This window comes from Anolis sagrei, chromosome 1 (genome assembly GCF_037176765.1).
Source record: "Anolis sagrei isolate rAnoSag1 chromosome 1, rAnoSag1.mat, whole genome shotgun sequence".
Lineage (NCBI taxonomy): Eukaryota > Metazoa > Chordata > Lepidosauria > Squamata > Dactyloidae > Anolis > Anolis sagrei.
This window is the reverse complement of record NC_090021.1, coordinates 228,672,932-228,693,843: the sequence shown is the minus strand read 5'-3', so window position 1 is coordinate 228,693,843 and position 20,912 is coordinate 228,672,932. Positions and strand designations below refer to the sequence as shown.

The 20,912-nt window shown below is 42.1% G+C and overlaps 2 protein-coding genes across 2 annotated transcripts in view; both read left to right on the top strand.

Moving 5' to 3' along the window:
* The window catches only part of TMBIM1 (transmembrane BAX inhibitor motif containing 1), a 56,148-nt gene extending 52,391 nt beyond the window's left edge, over positions 1-3,757 (top strand). The window contains exons 10-12 of the mRNA XM_060773577.2: positions 1,071-1,166; positions 1,674-1,727; positions 3,218-3,757. Coding sequence (XP_060629560.2) covers positions 1,071-1,166; positions 1,674-1,727; positions 3,218-3,364 — 297 coding nt within the window. The 3' untranslated portion in view covers positions 3,365-3,757. The remainder of the gene's footprint in view (positions 1-1,070; positions 1,167-1,673; positions 1,728-3,217) is intronic.
* Positions 3,758-10,725: 6,968 nt separating this feature from the next.
* AAMP (angio associated migratory cell protein) lies at positions 10,726-19,210 on the top strand. The gene is made up of 11 exons (XM_060773603.2): positions 10,726-10,953; positions 12,899-13,036; positions 13,798-13,917; positions 14,604-14,743; positions 15,016-15,160; positions 15,516-15,599; positions 16,247-16,362; positions 16,569-16,672; positions 16,783-16,873; positions 17,372-17,526; positions 18,419-19,210. The coding sequence occupies exons 1-11, from the start codon at positions 10,827-10,829 to the stop codon at positions 18,492-18,494; spliced, it is 1,296 nt and encodes a 431-aa protein (XP_060629586.2). The 5' UTR covers positions 10,726-10,826; the 3' UTR covers positions 18,495-19,210.
* Positions 19,211-20,912: the final 1,702 nt, after the last annotated feature.

Below are 20,912 nucleotides of genomic sequence, written 5' to 3'. Positions count from 1 at the left end.
ATGCCACTTTAATTGCCATGGCCCAGTACTATGGAATCCTGTTGAGGCACCAGCATTCTTTGGCTAAGAGGGCTAAAGTCTTTGTAAAACTACAACTCCAAAGATTCAAAGAGCATTGAGCTATGGTAGTTACAGAGGTGTCAAACTGTATTAATTCTTCAATCTAAATATGCACTCTCTTAGTAAGCTTGAAACAACATGTGAAGAAGGTATAACCAAGCATTCTTTTTCATGTCCTCACTAGAATAAACACTTCTTCAGACATATCACTTTCTACTTTTAAAAAGTTATGATGATGATGACAGGGGTGAGAAAAAAAGCTAGGCACTCCATTTGCACAGTGGGTTAAACCGCTGAGCTGCTGAACTTGCTGACTGAAAGGTCATAGGTTAAAATCCAGGGAGCAGGGTGAGCTCCCGCTGTTAGGCTCAGCTTCTGCCAACCTAGCAGTTTGAAACATGCAAATGTGAGTAGATCAATAGGTACTGCTTCAGCAGGAAGGTAATGGTGCGCCATGCAGTCCTGCTGGCCACATGACCTTGGAGGTGTCTATGGACAACGCTGGCTCTTCGGCTTAGAAATTGAGATGAGCACCATCCCCCAGAGTCGAACACGACTAGACTTAATGTCAAGGGGAAATCTTTACCTTTACATTTAGGGATCTTAAGGAAATAGTGGAGGTGCTTTCCAAAACATTGTCCTTCTAAAAGTCTGTCAAGGGTCCTATTCTTTTCCTTAAACTTAAGGGTATTCTTTTTTGCACTTTTGTGAGTTTGACTAATTAGTTTGAAGCTAGCTTTGAACTGCATTAAATGGTCAGCATAAATGGAGTTGCTTTCTGGGTGATATGGAGGGCTTCAGGGACAAGGAGAGGGGAAGAAAATTCTATCACTCTCCCTGGCTATTTCATATCAGTGCAGTGTCATTGTACATCAGTTGTAGTCCAAAATTCAGTCTACAACATCATACAGATCCTGTCAAAAAGACTCCTGTTTGACAAATTCAGGCTTAGGCAGAATGGATCATGTGTTGCTTGCACCCTGCATCATGTCTCTTACTCTCATTCACAGGTGGATTTCACATCCTGTGCTGGCTTGTTCTGTGTATTGGGCATCGTCGTTATGGTGACTGGGATTATCACAGCCATTGTCCTGTCCTTCAAATATGTAAGTATATGAAAAATCAAATGGGGCATGGGACAAATGGTAGTTATAGCAAATTTTTTGTTTTGGATACTTGACCCGTTCTTGTTGTCCATTATGGGTCAAATGTATGTGTGATGGAACCAGATCACTTTATGCTGATAGGAATTCCCATCTAGTTTTGCTAGATCATTTTGCTAAGTACCCATCTCCATGGAAGCTAACTTACAGTGAAAGCTGGCGAATGTACTCAAGAGTTTTAGCCCAAACTTTTATCTGAGGTGCTGAACCTATTTTGGAAGATACTGGCCACCACTGATTAGTTGTGAACAGTAGAGACTATGGATGATCAATAATTGTACATCATCATTTGTAAATTTTCCAAGTTTGCACCCCCTTAATAGATCTGGAATCTGTGCTGATGTTCGCCTTCAATTCCCATCATAGCTACATTAAATGAGGGCTCCAAGAGTTTTGTTACATTTGAGTAAATCAGAAATAAATCAACCTACTAATTTTCTTTTCTTCTAGGTCCCCTGGCTCCACATGTTGTATGCCGCCATTGGTGCAATTGCCTTCACCCTGGTTAGTAGAGAGTTTCCATGAACATACTGAATTGCTATCCAAAAAACTTTTAGTTCAACTGCTCTTTTAGATTGGTTGTCTGTCCTGTCACAAGGATTCTCCAGGCAAGCAAGATTGGTGCAAAATCAGAACATTATCTGTGTATTGTTTATCATTTGTATGATATTGCAAATAATAATTTGAATTCCACCCGTTTTTTCCATGCCATTTCTATTGGTCATGCTGCCTGGAGTAGAAATCCAAAAACATCTAGAGGGGGAAAAAATCACCACTTCAATCTAGGATATTTTGGTGTTTTTGCCCCACTGAGCTTTCACACCCCCATTCAAGTCCCATAGTAGTTAGACTAAAGAAGAGGGCAGGCTCTGGAATTCTTTTCCCTTCCATTGAATGAATATCATGCCATGTATTGTCGAAGGCTTTCATGGCTGGAATCACTGGGTTGTTGTATGTTTTTTGAGATATATGGCCATGTTTTAGAAGCATTCTCTCCTGACATTTCACCTGCATCTATGGCAATATAGCTCAAAAAACCTACAACAACCCTATCATGCCATGGTTTATTGTCACTGTAGTGTGTACGGGCTTGCTGCATATGTGCTGTCATTTCCATAGCACTACAGAATCTTGGGGACATTTTTGCTTATCTAACATGATTGGGTAGGTTGCCTCCTCACCCTTGAGCAAGAATGCAATTACTAGCCTCATGGATATGTGCTAATTTTGACTGGGAGAATAGGGGATGCATCATGGTAGAATAAACAGAATGAATACAATTTTACAAAGTCTTTTATTCTATATCATTGAGCCATGGCAGTTAAAGTGGTGTCTAACTGCATTAATTCTATAATGTAGATGCAGCCTGAGTCTCTCTACAAGTGGTGTATATCAAAGTAATGTTTGTACTGTGGCAACTAACTCCAAGAAGGGAGAAGTATGTAAGATGATGGCTAGGAAGAGTTGAAGAGATTTTGGCCACAGGGTTGAAGAGTATGTTACAGAACACTGATAAAAGTGGAATATGTTTTGTTCACTATGTATTCTTAGACCTGTAGCCCCAGATTAACTCGATCAAGTATATTTCTGATTTCCATGAACTTCCCAGTTACGTGTTTATACCAACTCAGTAATATCCCTGGGTTCAGTGGAATTATATCCAGTGTTTTTTTTAATGGACCTGATTGTGAAATATACTGCTTTGAAATTAGGTCCATCATTTTGAAACACCCTGTAATTATGTACAAGACTCAAAGGCATGGATGGCTCTTAAAGTCAAAATTTGTGAAAGGAAATTTTCCCTCCCCATACTCTATTTCCATCCCTTAGCCTGACTTAGTAATATATATAGCTTTCAAAGATGATATTTTAAGGAATTATCTCTTAGCTCTCTATGGGGTTGGACTAGATGGCCCTTGGGGTAATTTCCAACTTTAAGAATCTATGCTTTTCCAAAGTTTGTGTCCTAACTGCTTTCTTTTGCCTTTTTACAGTTCCTTGCCTATGATACTCAGTTGGTGCTAGGCAACAGGAAACATACCATCAGCCCTGAGGAATATGTGTATGGAGCACTCAAGATCTACACAGACATTGTTTACATCTTTACTTTCCTCCTGCAGATTGTAGGCAGCAGAGATTAGGCGGTGGAGGCTCTGCTTTTGTGTTAGGACTTTTGGCAACTTTCCCCAGAAGACAAATGGAACGTGATTTTCTGAATATGTTCTGCTGCGCGGCTTTCACCTCTAGTTCATGTATAGCAGCTGCTAGGGGATTTATGTACTGGACAGAGATAAGGATAAAAGTGGGAAACCATATATTGTATACAGTGTAGATATGGATCTTAATATGCAATCTGCCTTTTTTTCTCCATTACCATTGTGGAGCTCTTTCCTATAATTGGTGTGATATATCTTGGCCATTTCAGCTTATCTCTTACTTGTATTTTGTCAGCATACTTATTCATGTTGTTGATGGCTATTCCAAAAATTTCAGGGCTCCACTGAATACATGCAAATAAACATTATATTTTTGAATTAAGATTTCCAATATATTTATATGTTGCAGCAGTGTGAGAAGGGGCTTATATTCATTGTCTCTATGAGACAGTGTGATTCTGTGCATGCCTGCTCAGGACTAAATCTTAAGTTCAGTGGGGTTTAGTTCCATGTAAATGAGCCGAAGACTATTGTCCATTACCACTACTGCTGCTAATGATGATTATATTCATTTATTTCCTACACATTTCCCTATATTAAGTAAAATATGTACTTACAGTGTAAGGTTTCAGTTTAATGTATACTTATTTGGGGGTAAAACTCCTTGAAATCTTGATGAGTAAACAAATAAATAGCTTTGTTATACTATTGCAATCTACGAATTTAAGATACGTTGCAATCATTACACCCCCAAAGTCAGTCTATACACAATAGAATCACAGCTAAGTCAAAAGCATTTTTGGATTGATTTTTTTTTTACTAAAATGTCTAGACGTATACATAAAAGTATAAATATTAGTACTGCTCCTGCTCCTCCTACTACTACTACTAACATGTGTCTCATTTAAATTTGAATGGCAACTAAGGCCATAGGACATGTAGCATCAGAACAGAATTGCAAGGGTTTCAGATCCAAATTTCAGAACGTTTTGAGGGAGTCTTTTTAACCCATACGATTATGGTCTTGGTCCACAAATGAACAGGTAAGGATAAGCAACCACGGCCAGTCCAGATCCCCAAACCCTCTGGGGTTGTGCAGATTGTCTAAAAAATAAAAACAGAATAAACCAGAAGAGGCTAGAAGTCCTTGTCTGGCCTTTGAAGAATATTGTTTAGATTAAGCAATCCTGGACTCCCCCACTCCCACAATCTATTTAAAAGGCCAAGGCTAATCACTGTTCCTGTAATCAGTGGTTCTCAACCTGTGGGTCCCCAGGTGTTTGGCCTACAACTCCCAGAAATGCCAGCCAGTTTACCAGCTGTTAGGATTTCTGGGAGTTGAAGGCCAAAACATCTGGGGACCCACAGGTTGAGAACCACTGTTGTAGTCTTTCAAGAGAGGCCATTTATCTTCTGGGAGTGTACAGAAAAGACATTATAGGAGGTCTGAGGGGTTAAGGGCCTGCAAAACACCTTTAGGGACACACAGCCCTACAGCTGCAATTACCCACTTGTGAGTTAAAGAATAAGAAGCATCTTCACCTGCTCACATCCAAATATTGGACGGCTGGAGAAAAACAATACTTCTTTCAAACAAACAATGGATGAAAATGAATTAGTGAAAAATCCCACCTTTCAAATAAACAAAATTAAAGGACAACTAGCTAATGAGAAAAAATGTACATTAAAATAAAATCTATACAATTTTGTGGGATAAAATGCAGTAGAAAACACATAAAGCAATGCTATATAGTCAACAAATGGATAACATAATTAATTGGGTAGAAAATTGCCTTTTACCTCATCTGACAACCTGTTATTGTTACAGCATAGCAGCCATTAAGAAACTTACTGGAATATGTGAATGGCATATGTGCCAAAAGGTACATTAGAGTGAAATGACTATAAAATCTTTATAGGCATGTAAGGACAACAGAAGGCACTTTGCACAGAAGGAACATGGAGGAGCAGTTGAAACAATATGCCAATTTATCAAAAATTATTACAAACAGAAGTTGCTCATTGTCCCAATATATATCATTACACAAGAATTAATACCACAAAAGGACCATGTAATAATTTCTCCACCTGTTTTTAGGAAATTAAATATAGTAAATATATATCCTGCTCAGTGTAATTAGTGGATTTAACATTAAGAACTTTATTGGATAATGGGAAATATGATCAGCACGCAGTTGAATCTTTAGAGAATAGACCTATTTGCATTTCCTATCAAGCATATGCAAAAAATCCACCTTAATTCTTATTTTTAAAGCATGTAATGGACCATGTTTATAGTAATTTGGCAAGAGGAAATGGGGCAAGACATGGGTAACTACCCATAGTAGTAATTGGGAATCTAAGAAATTTATTTCTAAAACATGCTGCTCAGAATCCTTTTTATTACACATTGAGAAGATATAATGAGGGGCTTTTACTGAGTCCTCAGTATTCAATGCTATTTATTTCATTTTTTGCACCTGTAATTTTGTCTCATTACCTTCTAGTCCAACGTGCTATCAGTGAAAGACGTTCAATACTGAAGATCACTGGTTGTGGAAAATGTATTGATCAATTCTGTTTAGCTTTTAAAAGGTATTCTATAGATGTTGAATAGGACTGAATTATACTCCAAGTAAGTCCAGAGAATTCACCAGGACACTTGATTTGAAAGTGAAGTGAATAATATTGTAGCCACAGTTCAGGATCCTGCAAACGTAGCACCCCAAGCTTAAGTCTTTGTTCCTGTGAGTCCTTCTGTTACTAATGATGATGCTTTGTACCGCTTGTGTTCATACGCCCCTTCATTGGAAACTTTCATTTTCTGTCGAACTTTCAGCTGTTTCAGACGGTTCTTGTCTACTTCTCTCTTAGTGAGCAGGAAAAGGATGATACCAGAAGGAAAACCAATGGCCCTTGGAAAATAAATACAATCAAGCTAAAAAAACACACACAATGAAATCTTGTAGTAGAATTTGTGATTCTCCATATATTGATGGATTCAATTTCCCATCAATTCTACCTGCTTGACCAGTAGTAAGGGATATTGGAAGGTTTCTAATTCCTGCAATACACTATCAGTCTTTTCATTCTGCTTCATATAAACAAGATCTCAAAAGCTTATATCCTAATTAAATGTCAGAAATTATCATTTTTTGCCTTTTGCCAGATGGAATCTAATGACGGATTCTTTGTTTCAGAGTTCAGCAAACACAGATTTTATTTAAAGCCCAGATCACAAGATCCTATTTCTTCCCAGGGTCGTGTTATTTTCTTGGTTTTGAGCATAGCCCGTGTATGGAGAAGTTTCATGGCCCAATAACAGGAAATAATTTTAATATAACTATAATTTCCATTGGCTCTTGGTAGTGTGGCTAATGCTAGCAGATGGTAGGAGACACCGTCTAAAACTGGAGAGTCACACAGTTCCTACTCCCTTCCCGTCTTTCTCTCAGACAGGTTTTCCCAACATTCTATGCTACGAATAATTACAAGGCTAGGAACACTGAAGTGTTAATAAAGCAAACAGAAAATGCAATGCTCACCAAGCAATAGCAACTGGCTTCATAGGGTTCTTGGCTTTCTTTGGGGGAATATATTCCACATCTTCATAGACCTGTCTACCAGGCTGTGGCTTTGTCTGCACTTCTTTCCACACCCTGTGGCTTTTGTTGATGGATCTGGCTGGTGTTTTGAAAGGCAGAATAAAGCCTGCAGCTCGATTCACAGTGGCAGAAACAAGGCCTGCAAGGGGACAAGCTACTTGCATGAGATTGTACTTCTGCTAAAAGTTTCAACAAGATCCTCTATCAGTGCTGCCTCCAGACTCAACAGCGGATCTGAATTTGTGCATTGTGTCAGTAAGCGGAGGAACTAAAATTACAAACACCTAAAATGTGCTTGACAGGCTCATCTTATGTATGTTTACCTCACAAGGTTCTGTGAGACTTATTCCCAAGAAAGTATGCACAACAGTACAAAATTAGGCTGTCCTGAGAGCTAACTAATTTAACATTTTGCATCTGTACACATAATGCAAAATATCCTTCTAAGGTGCCTTATAATTTATTGTAAAATACCTGTGGCATTCTCAATCTTTGGAAGAAATTAAAATATATTTTAATGTAGTGGCCAATGGACATGATTGTTAAATGTTCTAAGAAATTTTATAGCAGAGATTTTTGATGGGCAAAATTCTCTTCAGGACAAACATATTGCAACATACCACACCCTGCTTTACATTTTGCTATTGGGGCTTGCGCTGTGCCATGTTTGACTGTCGGAGTATGACTTTGGGGACCAGGGTTTGAATCATTGCTTGGCCAAGGGTGATGTTGGGCAAGTCTCACTCTCTCAGCCTCTGAACAAACCTTGCCAAATGTTGGGATTTGGAGAGCTCTCTTGCAAAGATACCTCAATATTATATGAAAACAGAAATCCCAATTCAGGTGAGATCAAAGTACAGTGTCAATAAAGTCTCTTGACCATTTGCTTTGCTGTTAAATGGTAAATTGGCTTTATGGACACCCTGTACAATAATTGTGTACTAAGGGACCAAAGACAAGGAAACACTATCTTCCTCTGCTTCTGTTTATATCTTAGGAATGACCTCTCACAGTGCATCGAGTAATAATAATAATAATAATACTTTATTTATATTCCATCTTATCTCCCCTGGGGGACTTAGGGTGAATTCCAACAAACAAAAAGTCAAACGTTCAATGCCTCAATAACAGTAAATACAAATATAAAAACCCACGATAACCCCACATAAAGAGCAACTTAAGTATAACAACTATAGTTTAAATAAAATGTAATCAATTGAAAATTATAACTAACATAGAATTTAAACATAACACATCCAAATTAATATATCAGTACAACATGAAGGTTTACAAATGTGTGCATAGATTTTATGGCCAAAGTTGTTAAATGGGCTAATGTGATCTTACAAGGCCCGAGTGCATTTATACTATCTAATCAGCAGTCTCTTCATCTAATCTTCCTCCTCTCCATACGCTTGTGAGAAAGATAGGTTTTCAGCTGTTTTTTTTTTTTGATAGAGAGAAGGGAGGGATCCAGCTTTATTTCTTTAGGGACTTCCAGAGGAGGGGCGATCACGGAGAACACTCTCTCATTCCCACCAGCCATGTTTGAGATGGGGGTTGGGACCAAGAACAGAGCGTCCTCCGATGACTGCAGTGCCCGCGTTAGTTTGTAGGTGGAGATGCGATTAGTTAAATAGCTTGGACCCAAGTCATTAAAGGTAATAACTAGCACTTTTTATTTAGCCCGGAAGCAGACCAGCAGCCAGTGGAGCTGCCGTAGCATGGGAGTGGATCTTTCCCTGTACAGGCCTCCAGTTAGTAATCTGGCTGCAAACTTTGAACCAGTTGAAGCTTCCAAACTATCCTCAGAGGCCACCCCATGTAGAGTGTTGCAGTAGTCTACGCGGGATGTGACTAAGGCGTGGATTACCATGGCCAAGTCTGGTGTCTCTAGGTGCAGCTGGCACCAAGTTTTAAGTTGTGCAAAGGGGCTCCTAGCCACTGCCGACACCTGAGGTCACAGGAACAGCGATGAGTCCAAGATCAGCCCCAGACTGTGGACCTATGTCTTCAGGGGAGTGTGATCCCATCCAACACAGGCTGTTGGATGGGGTCAGCCATAAATATCATTGGATGACGGCTGCTGTCTCCGTATAACTAACCTCACAAAACTGCTATATAGTGAAAAGGAGGTTTCAAAAAACTATTCATGCACCATCATTCTCTCAACTTCGGGAAGTGATTGGTGGTAGAGAACCTTGGACTTCCAAATGTCTTTCAACCATCTTCAGCATGATGGGCACTAGAGTCCAAACACACTTCTACAAATCCTTTCCTCTAGTCGTGCTATTACTAAATAAATACTGCTGAAGGTAAAGCATCCCTTATCTGAAATGCTAGGGAACAGATTGTGCTGGATTTGAGACCCAAATCCAAACCTAAAATCAATTTGTTTCATTGACAACCAACCTGAAGGCAAATCTATGCACTATTTTTTTTAATGTTGTGCATGAAACGAAGTTTGCGCACATTGAGCGGCCCTAAAGGAAAGGTGTCACTTCCTCAACCACTTATGTGGACCATTTTGGATTATGGAGCATTTCGTAATTCTTGAGGAAGGATTCACAAACCACGGTGTCCATTTTCTCCCCTGAGAGCCTCCCTCCCATTCTCTTTCTCCTCCCTCCTCACACGCCAGCCCAAAATCCACTCCAGAAACAGCCTCAGACTCCCTCCCTACCCTGCACGCGAAGACAAACAGCCGCCATCTTGGGGGACGCTCTCTAGGCCCTTCCTGATGCATGCTGGGTAAGACCGAGAGCCATAGGCAGCAGCAGAGGAACTTGAGACTACAACTCCCTTGACGCCCTTCGGCCTCCCTGCACGGAATTGGAAAGTAGCCAATCAGAAGGGCCTATTGATTAATTGGTATTTCCCCTCCCCCCTTTTTAACCCTCTTCATTGATTGGTGTAGGGATGTTAGCTCCTCCCTCTACCTCAAGGTGAAGAGCAAAGCGCTTCGAGGAAATAAGGCCTGGCTCGGAATGTGAAAGTAGCCAATCAGGAGGATCGTACCAATGAGTTAGGGGATTGTCCCCATTTATTCCCTTCATTGATTGGTGGAAGGATTTTGGCTCCTCCTCCTCCTCCCTCATGGTGACAGGCAACGCAGAGAGCAAAGCGGCTCCTTGGAAATGGGGCCTGGTTTGGAATGTGAAAACAGCCAATCAGATGGACCGTAATGATTAGTTGGTATTCCCGCCTCCCTTTTACCCTCTTCGTTGATTGGTGGAGGGATGTTAGCTCCTCCCTCTACCTCACGGTAGAAAGCAACGCACTACGAGGAAACGGGGATTGGCTAGGAAGGTGAAAGTAGCCAATCAGGAGGATCGTACCAATGAGTTAGGGGTTTGTCCCCATTTTTTCCCTTCGTTGATTGGTGGAGAAATTTGGCTCCTTCCCCTCCCTCAAGATGACAGATAACGCAGAGAACAAATCGGCTCCTAAGAAATAGGGCCCGGTTTGGAATGTGAAGGCGACCAATCAGGAGGGCCGTACTAATGACTTAGGGGAAGGTCTCCCTTTTTTTATTCTCTTCATTGATTGGTGGAGATATTTTGGCTCCTCCCATTCCCATTCGTGACAGGCCACGCAGAGAGCAAAGCGGTGCCTAGGAAATGAGGCCTGGTTTGGAATGTGAAAGCAGCCAATCAGGACGGCCGTACTGATGAGTTAGGCGTTTGTTCCCATTTATTCCCTTCGTTGATTGGCGGAAGGGCTTTGGCTCCTCCTCCTCCTCATGCCTCTCGAGGGAGGGGCGGGCGGAAGAGGAGAGCGGCTGGCGAGATCAGGGCCAGGTGCCGCGTGTGGCGTGTTGTGGAGTCCAGCAGGCAGGCGGCATGGCGGACCCTGGCGGCGGGGAAGGGCCAGAGCCGGCCCCGGAGGGGTCAGGGGCCCTCCTGCTCGTGTCAGGCGGCGGCGCGGAAGAGATCGTGGAAGTGGTGGACCTGGAGCCGCCGGGGCCCGGTAAGAAGGGCCCAGAGCCTCTGAGGCTGAGAGAGTGTGGCTTGCTCCACGTCTGAGCAGGGATTCCACCCTTGGCCTCCTAGAGTCTGAGTACCCAGGCATGGGCAAACTTCGGCCCTCCAGGTGATTTGGACTTCAGCTCCCACAATTCCTAAGTTTGCCCATGCTTGGAGTAGGGAAACTTAATATTCTAAGGGGTTGTGGCATTAGGAAGGCTGAGAAACACGGATCTAGAGCTTCAGAGAGCTTCTGTTCAACCATTTCCAAGCTCCCTGCTAGAGCGGTGATGACATGATCGTCAGCATAGATGAAACTCTTTGGCACTTCTGGCAGTGGCTGATCATTTGCAGGGATCACCACAACATGAGGAGCTGTATGAAGGGGTCACGACATTAGGAAGGTTGAGAAACACAGACCTAGAGCTTTGGAGAGCTTCTGTTCAACCATTTCCAAGCTCCCTGCTAGAGCGGTGATGGCATGATCGTTAGCATAGGTGAAACTCTTTGGCACTTCTGGCAGTGGCTGATCATTTGCAGGGGTCACCACAACATGAAGAGCTGTATTAAGGGGTCACGACATTAGGAAGGTTGAGAAGCACTGGTCTAGATTCTCTTCTGACAAGCCCTGGAAGGGAGGACAAGGGGGTGATTTCTATTTTGCTCTCTTAGATGTGCTGCTTTCCAGGAAGCAAGGAATGGAAACATTTATCTGTCCATCTGTGATCCTTGTTCCTTTACAGATGGGAGGGGTCTCGATGTAGATTGATTGTCAGTATAAGCAAGACAGGAATCCTTGCTGTCATATCTAAAAGATAAGGGAGATTGAAAACAAGAAGGGGAGGCCCTGCTCTCGGTCTGCCTCCTTTTCAGGCATGACTGGTGGGAACGAGAGACAGGGCCTTCTCAGTGGCGGCTCCTCAACTATGGAACTCCCTCCCCAGTGAAATCAGATCAGCCCCTTCTCTCCTGACCTTCAGGAAAACAACTTAAAAGACATGGTGTTGGTACCAAGTTTTGACAAATAATTGGAGCAGTGCAATAAATGACTATGAAACAATGTGATTGACAAATGGAACGGCCCTGGATTATGCTTTGGTTGGCATGATTTTAATTGTTGTTTCAATAATCCCATGTTTTAATTATTTGGTTTTAATTGTAATTATTGATTTTATATTTGTGTGTACGGCATCAAATTGCTGCCTGTTGTTAGGCTGCCTTGAGTCCCCTTCTGGGGTGAGAAAGGCAGGATATAAATATAAATATGGTAAATACATTAAATAAATAAATTAAGAAGAAGAGCTAGGTGCTTGTTTTTGTTAGGGCCAAAACCTTTGGATCTCATGTCATTTGGGGCAGGGTGGGGGTGGGGGCACTGAATATTAGGAGTTCCTATATCTAAATCTTGTGTAGGATGATAATAATAGTAATAAGAATAATAAGAGATCAGCCCTCTCCCTCCTAGCCTTCAGAAGAAAAGTAAAAACTTGGCTGTGGGATCAGGCTTTTGGAGAATAGTGCTGTGCAATAACAGATTTGGAATATGTGCAGTGACCATGGAATGGCTTGGAATACGATTATGGATGTCATGATTTTAATATGGAATGTCATGTTTTAAAATATCTAATATGTATTAATAACTTATTTTTAATCCTTAATTTTAATTTTGGAATTGTATGTGTTTATGGCATTGAATAATTGCCTTGAGTTCCCTTCAGGGTAGAGAAAAGCCAGGTATAAATAGAGTAAATAAATAATACGTTTGCAGGTATGAATTCTTGACCCCTGGTTTCGGACTGATGTGGACTTTTGAGTGGTATCCTCCTCTTTCCTAAAACTTAGTGTATGCATGTTTGGGGTGGTGGGTGGGGTTTCTCACATTGCAGTGAGAAGAACTTGACACTGAGTTGTTTCAAAAATCTATGTCCCTCTTCTCTACTTTTTGGCAGATGATCTGGCTGATGAGATGGAAGATGTGGACCTCGACGAAGAGCAGGGCGCTTGGGTGACTGAGGAGGAAGATGAGGGAGTGGAGGAGGGCATGGAGGCCCAAGATGACAGTGAGGTCACCTTCTCAAAACATACTGGTGAGCTAGTAGGGGAGCCAGAGCAGATTTCCTACTTCATTAGCTGCTCTCTCTGGATCTTTCTTTTCCATCCTAAGTGAAAACTGCAGGTGACTCTATGTTGTGTTTAGTTGGAAGGCAGGAGTGCAGTTGGGGGTCAGAGCACCTCCTAAAGCACTGAAATAAGTTGTGTGACCTAGCTGCCGCTGTGGTTGATATTTGTTGCAGTTAGACACACTCTGCCATCCCCCCACATTTGGCTGATATGTAAGGGAGTTCCATGTATGTTCAAAAACTATATTTCCTTGATTCATGTGGGATCACTTGGGCAACTCCTTTAACATTGAAACTACAAGCAAGGACTGTGTCACCTGACAATATAGCTTACTCTCTCTTTTCTGCCTTCTTTTTGCTGCACCTCCCTGCCCTATGTTTACTGTATTGTGTTCCTGGATTGAAAGCTGCTGGGACCATTTTTGATTCTGGCTTTAAGTTCCCAAGGCGGTGTCTTGAGATAACAAGATATGGGGGTGATCCCAGGGTATTTCATTAGTTATTATGATCTCTTTGTTTTACTGTATGTTGGCAATGATTTTTTGCCAATAGTATGTTGTAAACCACCGTGAGTCTCCCCAGAGGTGAGAAAGGCTTTGCATTAATACAGTAAATAAATAAATATTTCAGGCCATTTTAGTTCCTCTTGTTTGGATGCTCCTCATACAATCTGATATAGTTGCATCTGTGACATCTTTAGTTTCTGTCATTCTCATTGTTCTCCTCAGCTTCTGTTTTCTGTGTCAGCCTCGATCCCGAGACCAACACGCTGGCAGTGACGGGTGGTGAAGACGACAAGGCCTTTGTGTGGCGCCTCAGTGATGGAGAACTCCTTTTTGAATGCTCAGGTGAGCCACCTCAAATTGAGCACTCCACTACAGAACAGCCTGCAATATCTGTAGTTTGCGGGCTCTGCAAAAAGATAACTTTATACACAAATGTTTCTCTATACACTGGGTAATTGTGGTGATAAGATTAATGTGTATGTTTGATGTTTTAAATTTACGTTTTATGTTAAATATAATTTTTTAGACAGGATACGTTTTATTTAATCTATTCATGTCATGTTATATGTGGGGTTATTCTGGGATATTATGTCTATATTTGTTATTGTCTTGAGGCATTGAATATTTGCCTTTTTTGTTTGTTGGAATCCGCCCTGAGTCCCTTTGCAGACATAGGACGGGATATAAATAAAGATGATGATGTTGTTGTTGGTGGTGATGATGATTATATACATTTGAAATTATTCAGCATGTTCTTAAGTACAGGGAAATAGGAACTGATATTATCTTACATACTTTTGTGACTCTCCTCCACTTTTCCCCCTTTTTTCCTTTTAGTTTGCATAAATGTTTGAATTGGAATGGACACATGTAGATGACTTCACACTACAGGAATGTACTCAAGTGTAACAGTTTTGAAAGATTGAAATTATTGTCTCGATTTCCAGGATCTTTTGCTGTACCTTTCCAATTCCCTTTTTAAAAATGTATACTGCACTAAATCATGATCTCCTTGTTCCTATCCCTAGGTCACAAAGACTCTGTCACATGTACTGGGTTTAGCCATGACTCCACCTATGTGGCCACAGGTGACATGAGTGGATTGATCAAAGTTTGGCGGGTGGACACCAAAGAGGAGATCTGGTCTTTCGAAGTGGGTGACTTGGAGGTGAGAAATGGGCTTTGTGAATCCCAGAGGAAGGCTTTGTAATACAAAGTTATAAATTTGCCATGATGTGTTGTCAGTAGATTAGAGGTAACAACAACTAGTGGGGTGGAAGATAAAATAAAAATTAGAGTTCGCAAAGACCTTGAATTCAGATGACACTTCCAAGGAGAAGATGGTATATGAACAAGGATCAATTGGCAATGTAGCCAAATAGCCAGGTTCTTTTCCTCCCAAGCTTTCCTCTTCTTTCCTTTTTCCTTCTCTGCCTCTAGTGGATGGAGTGGCACCCCCAATCCCATGTCCTCCTGGCTGGAACAGCAGATGGCAACTCCTGGATGTGGAAGATCCCCAGTGGGGAATGCAAGACGTTCCAAGGGCCAAACTGCCCTGCTACCTGTGGACGTGTTCTTTCTGATGGTGAGCAACCAAGATTAGGTTGTGGGAATTGTACTGGTAGAACACCTACAGGAATGGGAAAAAGATGCTGTAAAACTTTATTATCCCAGATATAATCTCCATTGCATTATACCTTAAGGGGTGGCAACAGATTGCTGAGAACAAGGGTTGTTAACTGTTGCTCTCTATTGTCATGGTTTTTTGTATATAGCTCCTATAATCCCTCACAACTAGTTATGCTAGCTAGTTGTGATGGGAGCTGTGGACCAAAAAATATGCAGGGCCATCATTACTTAACGCGATTTAAATATTACAAGTTGGGAATGCTGAACATTTGCTTGATGAAAGTTGACCAACATAAAGCTTCTCAATGCAGGAAAGAGAGCTGTGGTCGGCTATGAAGATGGGACAGTCCGCATCTGGGATCTGAAGCAGGGAAGCCCACTACATGTCCTTAAAGGTACCCACATGTTTTGTTCTTTTCATAAAAGTCAGAGTTGCAAGGGATCCTCAAGACCGTCTTATCCAGTACTTTCTGTTCATGAATAATATCATACATTTTAGTAAGCTTTGCAATCCCTGTTTCCATTTGCCTGTTTTTATATACTGCCAGGAAGCAGGAGTGACACTTGTACATCTCATTGGGTAGGGGTGTATTTCATAATACTTACCTTGGATGCCTTCTAGAAGTGGGAAGTTTGTTCATGGAATATGAATGGCTTCTATGGAACATGCAGAATCCCAAAGCACTTTTCAGACTGGCTAATTAAAAATTGGATAACCTGTAAAGGATTTCATCTTCGTATGCCTTGGCGTATTGGCATCCTTGTTTGTAACTGAGAGGCGCTGCCCAACAGAAGGTCTGTTTCAGGAACATTAACAGATCTTTCTCTATCATCAGGTTTTTGGGGTAGTATTACAGGTCTATATTTTGCATGAAATCACATTGCATGCGTGCTTTGGGGTCATTTTAGCCCACACATATTTTTTGTCATGGTATTGGAATTGCAGGATGGTGTGGCTGAAATCACTGGGAAAGAGAGAAAAAGCGGAGGGGGAAAGCTGTGCACTTACTTCAATCCTCTTTGTGCCTTTTTTGATCTTTAGGTCAGGATGGACATCAGGGCCCTTTGACGTGTGTGGCCAGCAATAAGGATGGCAGCCTAATCCTGACAGGTTCTGTTGATTGCCATGCCAAACTGGTGAACTCTGCAACCGGCAAGGCGAGTTCCTCCACCTTCTTTTGCCGCTAAAACATTGAGTCTTAGTAGCAAAAAAAACCTCTCGCTTGCTAAGCTGATTGAAAGCAGATCATGACTAATGGGTTGCCTTCCAGGTTTCCTGATGTTTTCTTAACTAGTGTGCATCAGAGACTGTGCTTTGCATGTTGAACATGGGGGATATCCATCATGGCCCATCTCTCTTGCAGGTTGTGTCTGTCTTCAAGGCAGAGAGCATTGTCCCCAAGACTTCATCAAGAGAGACTGAGGAAGCTGAATCCAACTCAGTGGAGTCGCTGGGTTTCTGCAATGTGTGAGTATTGGAGAAGTGTGCGATAGGCTGGTGGTGTGCTTGACTGCATGGGCACAGAGCTGTGTAAAGCAACTTACAAGAGAACCCTTTCTCCCTCCTTGCTGTTGCAGGATGCCACTGGCAGCTGTTGGCTATTTAGATGGGACCTTGGCCATTTATGACCTTACTACACAGACCTTAAGACACAAGTGCCAGCATGAGGTAAAGGAGAAGAGGTCACTAAGGGAACTGGAGAAATGGGTTGGCATGAGCCTCTTTGAACACCCATTTCAACCCAAGAGAGGAGGAATTGTGTGTTGCTCGGGATCTAATGAGAGAAGGAAACTATAGTTATAATTGTGAATACAGTACTTGTATTCCAACTCTGCTCCAGGCAAGAGCTCTAAATCTGTGTTCAAGCTAGTCATAAGTAGCAGAGACTGAAAAACCCATGATAGTGCTTCAGAAATCCGGTTGAGGTTTGCTTTCAAGAGCTGGTAAATAAATGTCCCACTGCCTCTTGCTTCTAGAAGAGATGTGAGGAACATGCAATACCAATTCCAAGTGGATTGCCACTCTAGGAGCATTGGTACAGTTCATGGAATACAGACAGTAGCAGTGCAAATATCTACAGGTTCAGTATTGAGAGCCAAGCTTTCAGCTGAGAAGATAGGAACGCTGAAATCTGCTGATGCTTATTTTCTCTCTCTCTCTCTCTAGTCAGGGATTGTACAGCTCCTGTGGGAGGACAGCTCACCTGTGGTTTATACCTGCAGCCTGGATGGGGCTGTGTCCCTCTGGGATGCACGTTCAGGCAAGTTGATCAGTGAGTACCGGGGTCACTCTGCAGAAATCCTGGACTTCGCTTTGAACAAGTGAGTGCCTGGAAGCTACAGAGGTTTTTGTCAATGACATGTTGGTGCATAAAGACAGGAAATAATGGATACATAACAAGATAGAGAAATGCTATAGGCAGGGACATAGAGGGCACATTGGAAGCTTGTGCTGGGAATATTGGTTCAAGAGGGAAATCTGTTGGAGCTGGTTTGGAGGTACTGTGTATATTCGAGTATAAGCTGAGTTTTTCAGCCCTTTTTAAAGGCTAAAAACGCCCCCCTTGGTTTATACTCAAGTCAAAGTTATTTATTATTTTACTCTGTTATTATTATTATTATTATTATTATTAATACATGAATATTAACATATATTTCTCCATATCCAGGTTTTGGGGTAGTTTTTTAAAAAAGATAAAGGTTTCCCCTTGATATTAAGTCTAGTTATGTTCTACTCCGGGGGGGGGGGGGGGGGTTGTGCACATCTTCATTTCTAAGCTGAAGAGGCAGCGTTGTCCGTAGACACCTCCAAGATCATGTGGCCAACATGACTGCATGGAGTGCTGTTACCTTCTTGCCGAAGCAGTACTTATTGATCTACTCACACTTGCATGTTTTCGAACTGCTAGGTTGGCAGAAGCTGGGCCTAACAGTGGGGGCTCACCCTGTTCCAAGGGTTCAAACCATCGGCCTTTTAGTCAGCAAGTTCCGCAGCTCAGTGGTTTAATCTGCTGCACCACCAGGGGGCAGGTTATTACTGCCATTCATATGATTTTTCTCTCTTTGGGCTTTGCTCCTTTATTTGTTCTTTCAGATAGTGATACTTTAGTTAATTGCGTATAGTGATATTTTTAAAAAACTCTTTGGAAAGGTGGGCTATATTAATATTTTAAATGAGCTGATTCCTTTTGTTCTTTTTTCTTTCTTTCTTCAGAGATGCTTCTATTGTAGTTACTACTTCCGGCGATCACCAGGCCAAGGTGTTCTGTGTGCAGCGCCCAGATCGCTAACAGAGCTTCACTCAGCAGAGAATGACGCTGTGGAGAGACAGGACAATGTGGATGCAGGCAGCCAGGCCCACAGGACTGTGACAGGGCTGACATAATCATGTCTTTGGGGGGAACCTTACTATTTTTTCCTTTGAGGGGAAAGTTTTGCCATCTTGTCCCTTCATGGTACCAGATCTAATTGCTTGAGTTTTTTATTTGTGCTGCAGACCTGGCGCTTTGCTGAGCTACAAAGCTGAGAAGACGCTTAATGCATATGGACTGTTGGTCAGCATGATTGTGGGGGAGAAGGTGTGGTATGCCTTTTAAAAAAAACCCTTCTTTTCTCCCAAGTTCAGAAATGGCTTCCTCTTTCAAAGAACTGTGTCAATTCCCTGGTGTCCAGGGCCATTGTCTTCCATGTTTCTTGGGGCAGGCGAGGCACTTCACAATCAAGAGAAGGAAGCTAGCCCATCTCCCTTTTGGAACTTTTGACACCGTGGTTTGTCTAAGCAAATCATGTAATTGGGCAGAAAAAGATCAGCCGCTCATAAAGTGATGATTCCCTAAACAGCAACTATCTGAAACTCAGGCTAAAACTGAGTATGTCTACCAAGCCTCCGGTACTGGATCTGTCCAGCAACAGCAATGGCAGCAACGTAACTTGTTCAAATAATTGCACCTTACTTTGCCAATCAAAGACACCACAATGAAATAAAAAGGAAGCCAGCCATCTTAAAGCCATGTTTTGCTTCTTGAATATTTGTCTATGGTCAAATTGGCTGTCACAGTTGATTGATGTCCCAAGCATTGGTCAGCCCTTTTCTATTGTCCTCTTATGTTTTTGTTATCCTGGAAAGAGGAACTTGTGTGCAAAGAAAACAGGAAGGCAGTCCCCATTGCTCTCCCAACCAGTGCCTTGGTCTCAATGGGAAAAGCTGTCAGAGGCTCTGTCACATAGGGTTCAGGTGTCCTTGGTTTATTACAGGCCTCATCCCTTCACCAGCAAATGTGCAAATATAGGGACAGCTGCTTCAGGCAGCCTATAAAATATGTTTTGAATATTGTAGGCACTTTTGCAGAGGTGAGGATGATGGAGCTCCTCCTGTGCCAGGAATGTTTGCTGATTGAAATAGGCTGAGTAAGAATTATGCTGAATTATGGACACTGTTTTTTGCTTTTTCCTCCTTTCAAAACCTCACATTGTTCTCTTATGATGAGGGGAGCAGAGGAGAAAGGAGGGGGAATCTCTGAAAAGGCACCTCTTTGAGGATTGTGACTGAAGAGCATGTCCTCTCTCTCTAACCCTTAATGGCACTTCAGTGACTGGCTGAAACTTTTTGGGAGTTGTAGCCTGAAAAAAGCAAATTTTCCTAAGTATCAATTGAGAGCAGAGGGAGTCTTGATAAGCACTGTATTGCTGGAGAAAATGAGATGTAGCATTTATCCTGCTTTCTGAGGTAAAAAGGTAAAGTTTTTTCCTTGACATTAAGTCTAGTCGTGTCCAGCTCTGGGGGCATTGTCTGTAGACACCTCCAAGGTTATGTGGCCAGCATGACTGCATGAAGTGTCATTACCTTCTTGCAGAAGCAGTACCTATTGGTCTACTCACCCTTGCATGTTTTTGAACTGCTAGGTTGGCAGAAGCTGGAGCTAACAGGGGGACCTCGCCCCACTCCCCGGATTCAAACCACCAACCTTTTGGTTAGCAAGTTCAGCAGCTCAGAGGTTTAACCCGCTTCACCACCAGGAGGCTTTCTGAGATAATGCCTTATTGGTTGAACATTGTGACTAGGACTCAGAGAACAAAATGGCGGAGGATTTTCACAATTATCTGATAGAAAAAAGTGGGAGAGAGAGGAAGGATATTGTGCCGCACAAGAAACATAAGAATTCAGGCTAAGATGTATATTTAGAATCTACTCGGATGGAGGAACCACAGCTAGAATAAATGTCCTCTCAGTGGGAGGCAATAGAATGTCATTGGCATATTATAGAAGTGACACTTCAAGAGGTCTACTTTTTATTCATCTTCCATCTGAACATGAGGAAGAACTTCCTGACTGTGTGAGCTGTTCAGCAGTGGAACTCTCTGCCCCGGAGTGTGGTGGTGGCTCCCTCTTTGGAAGCTTTTAAACAGAGGCTGGATGGCCATCTGTTGGGGGGGCTTTGAATGTAATATTCCTGCTTCTTGGTAGGGGGTTGGACTGGATGGCCCTTGAGATCTCTTCCAATTCTAGGATTCTATTATTCCTCTCTCTATTCTTCATGGGGATTCCTTTATATTTTGGCATTTGCTACAGGTTTCACTGGAAACATTCAGTTGGAACAAGTTATGGCCTGGTGATTCAGAAATACCAATCATGGTGTCCAATGTTAGGCAAACAGAATATTCCAACAGGACTTTCCCTTCCCCTCCTCCATAAGCTTTGCCTCATTTAT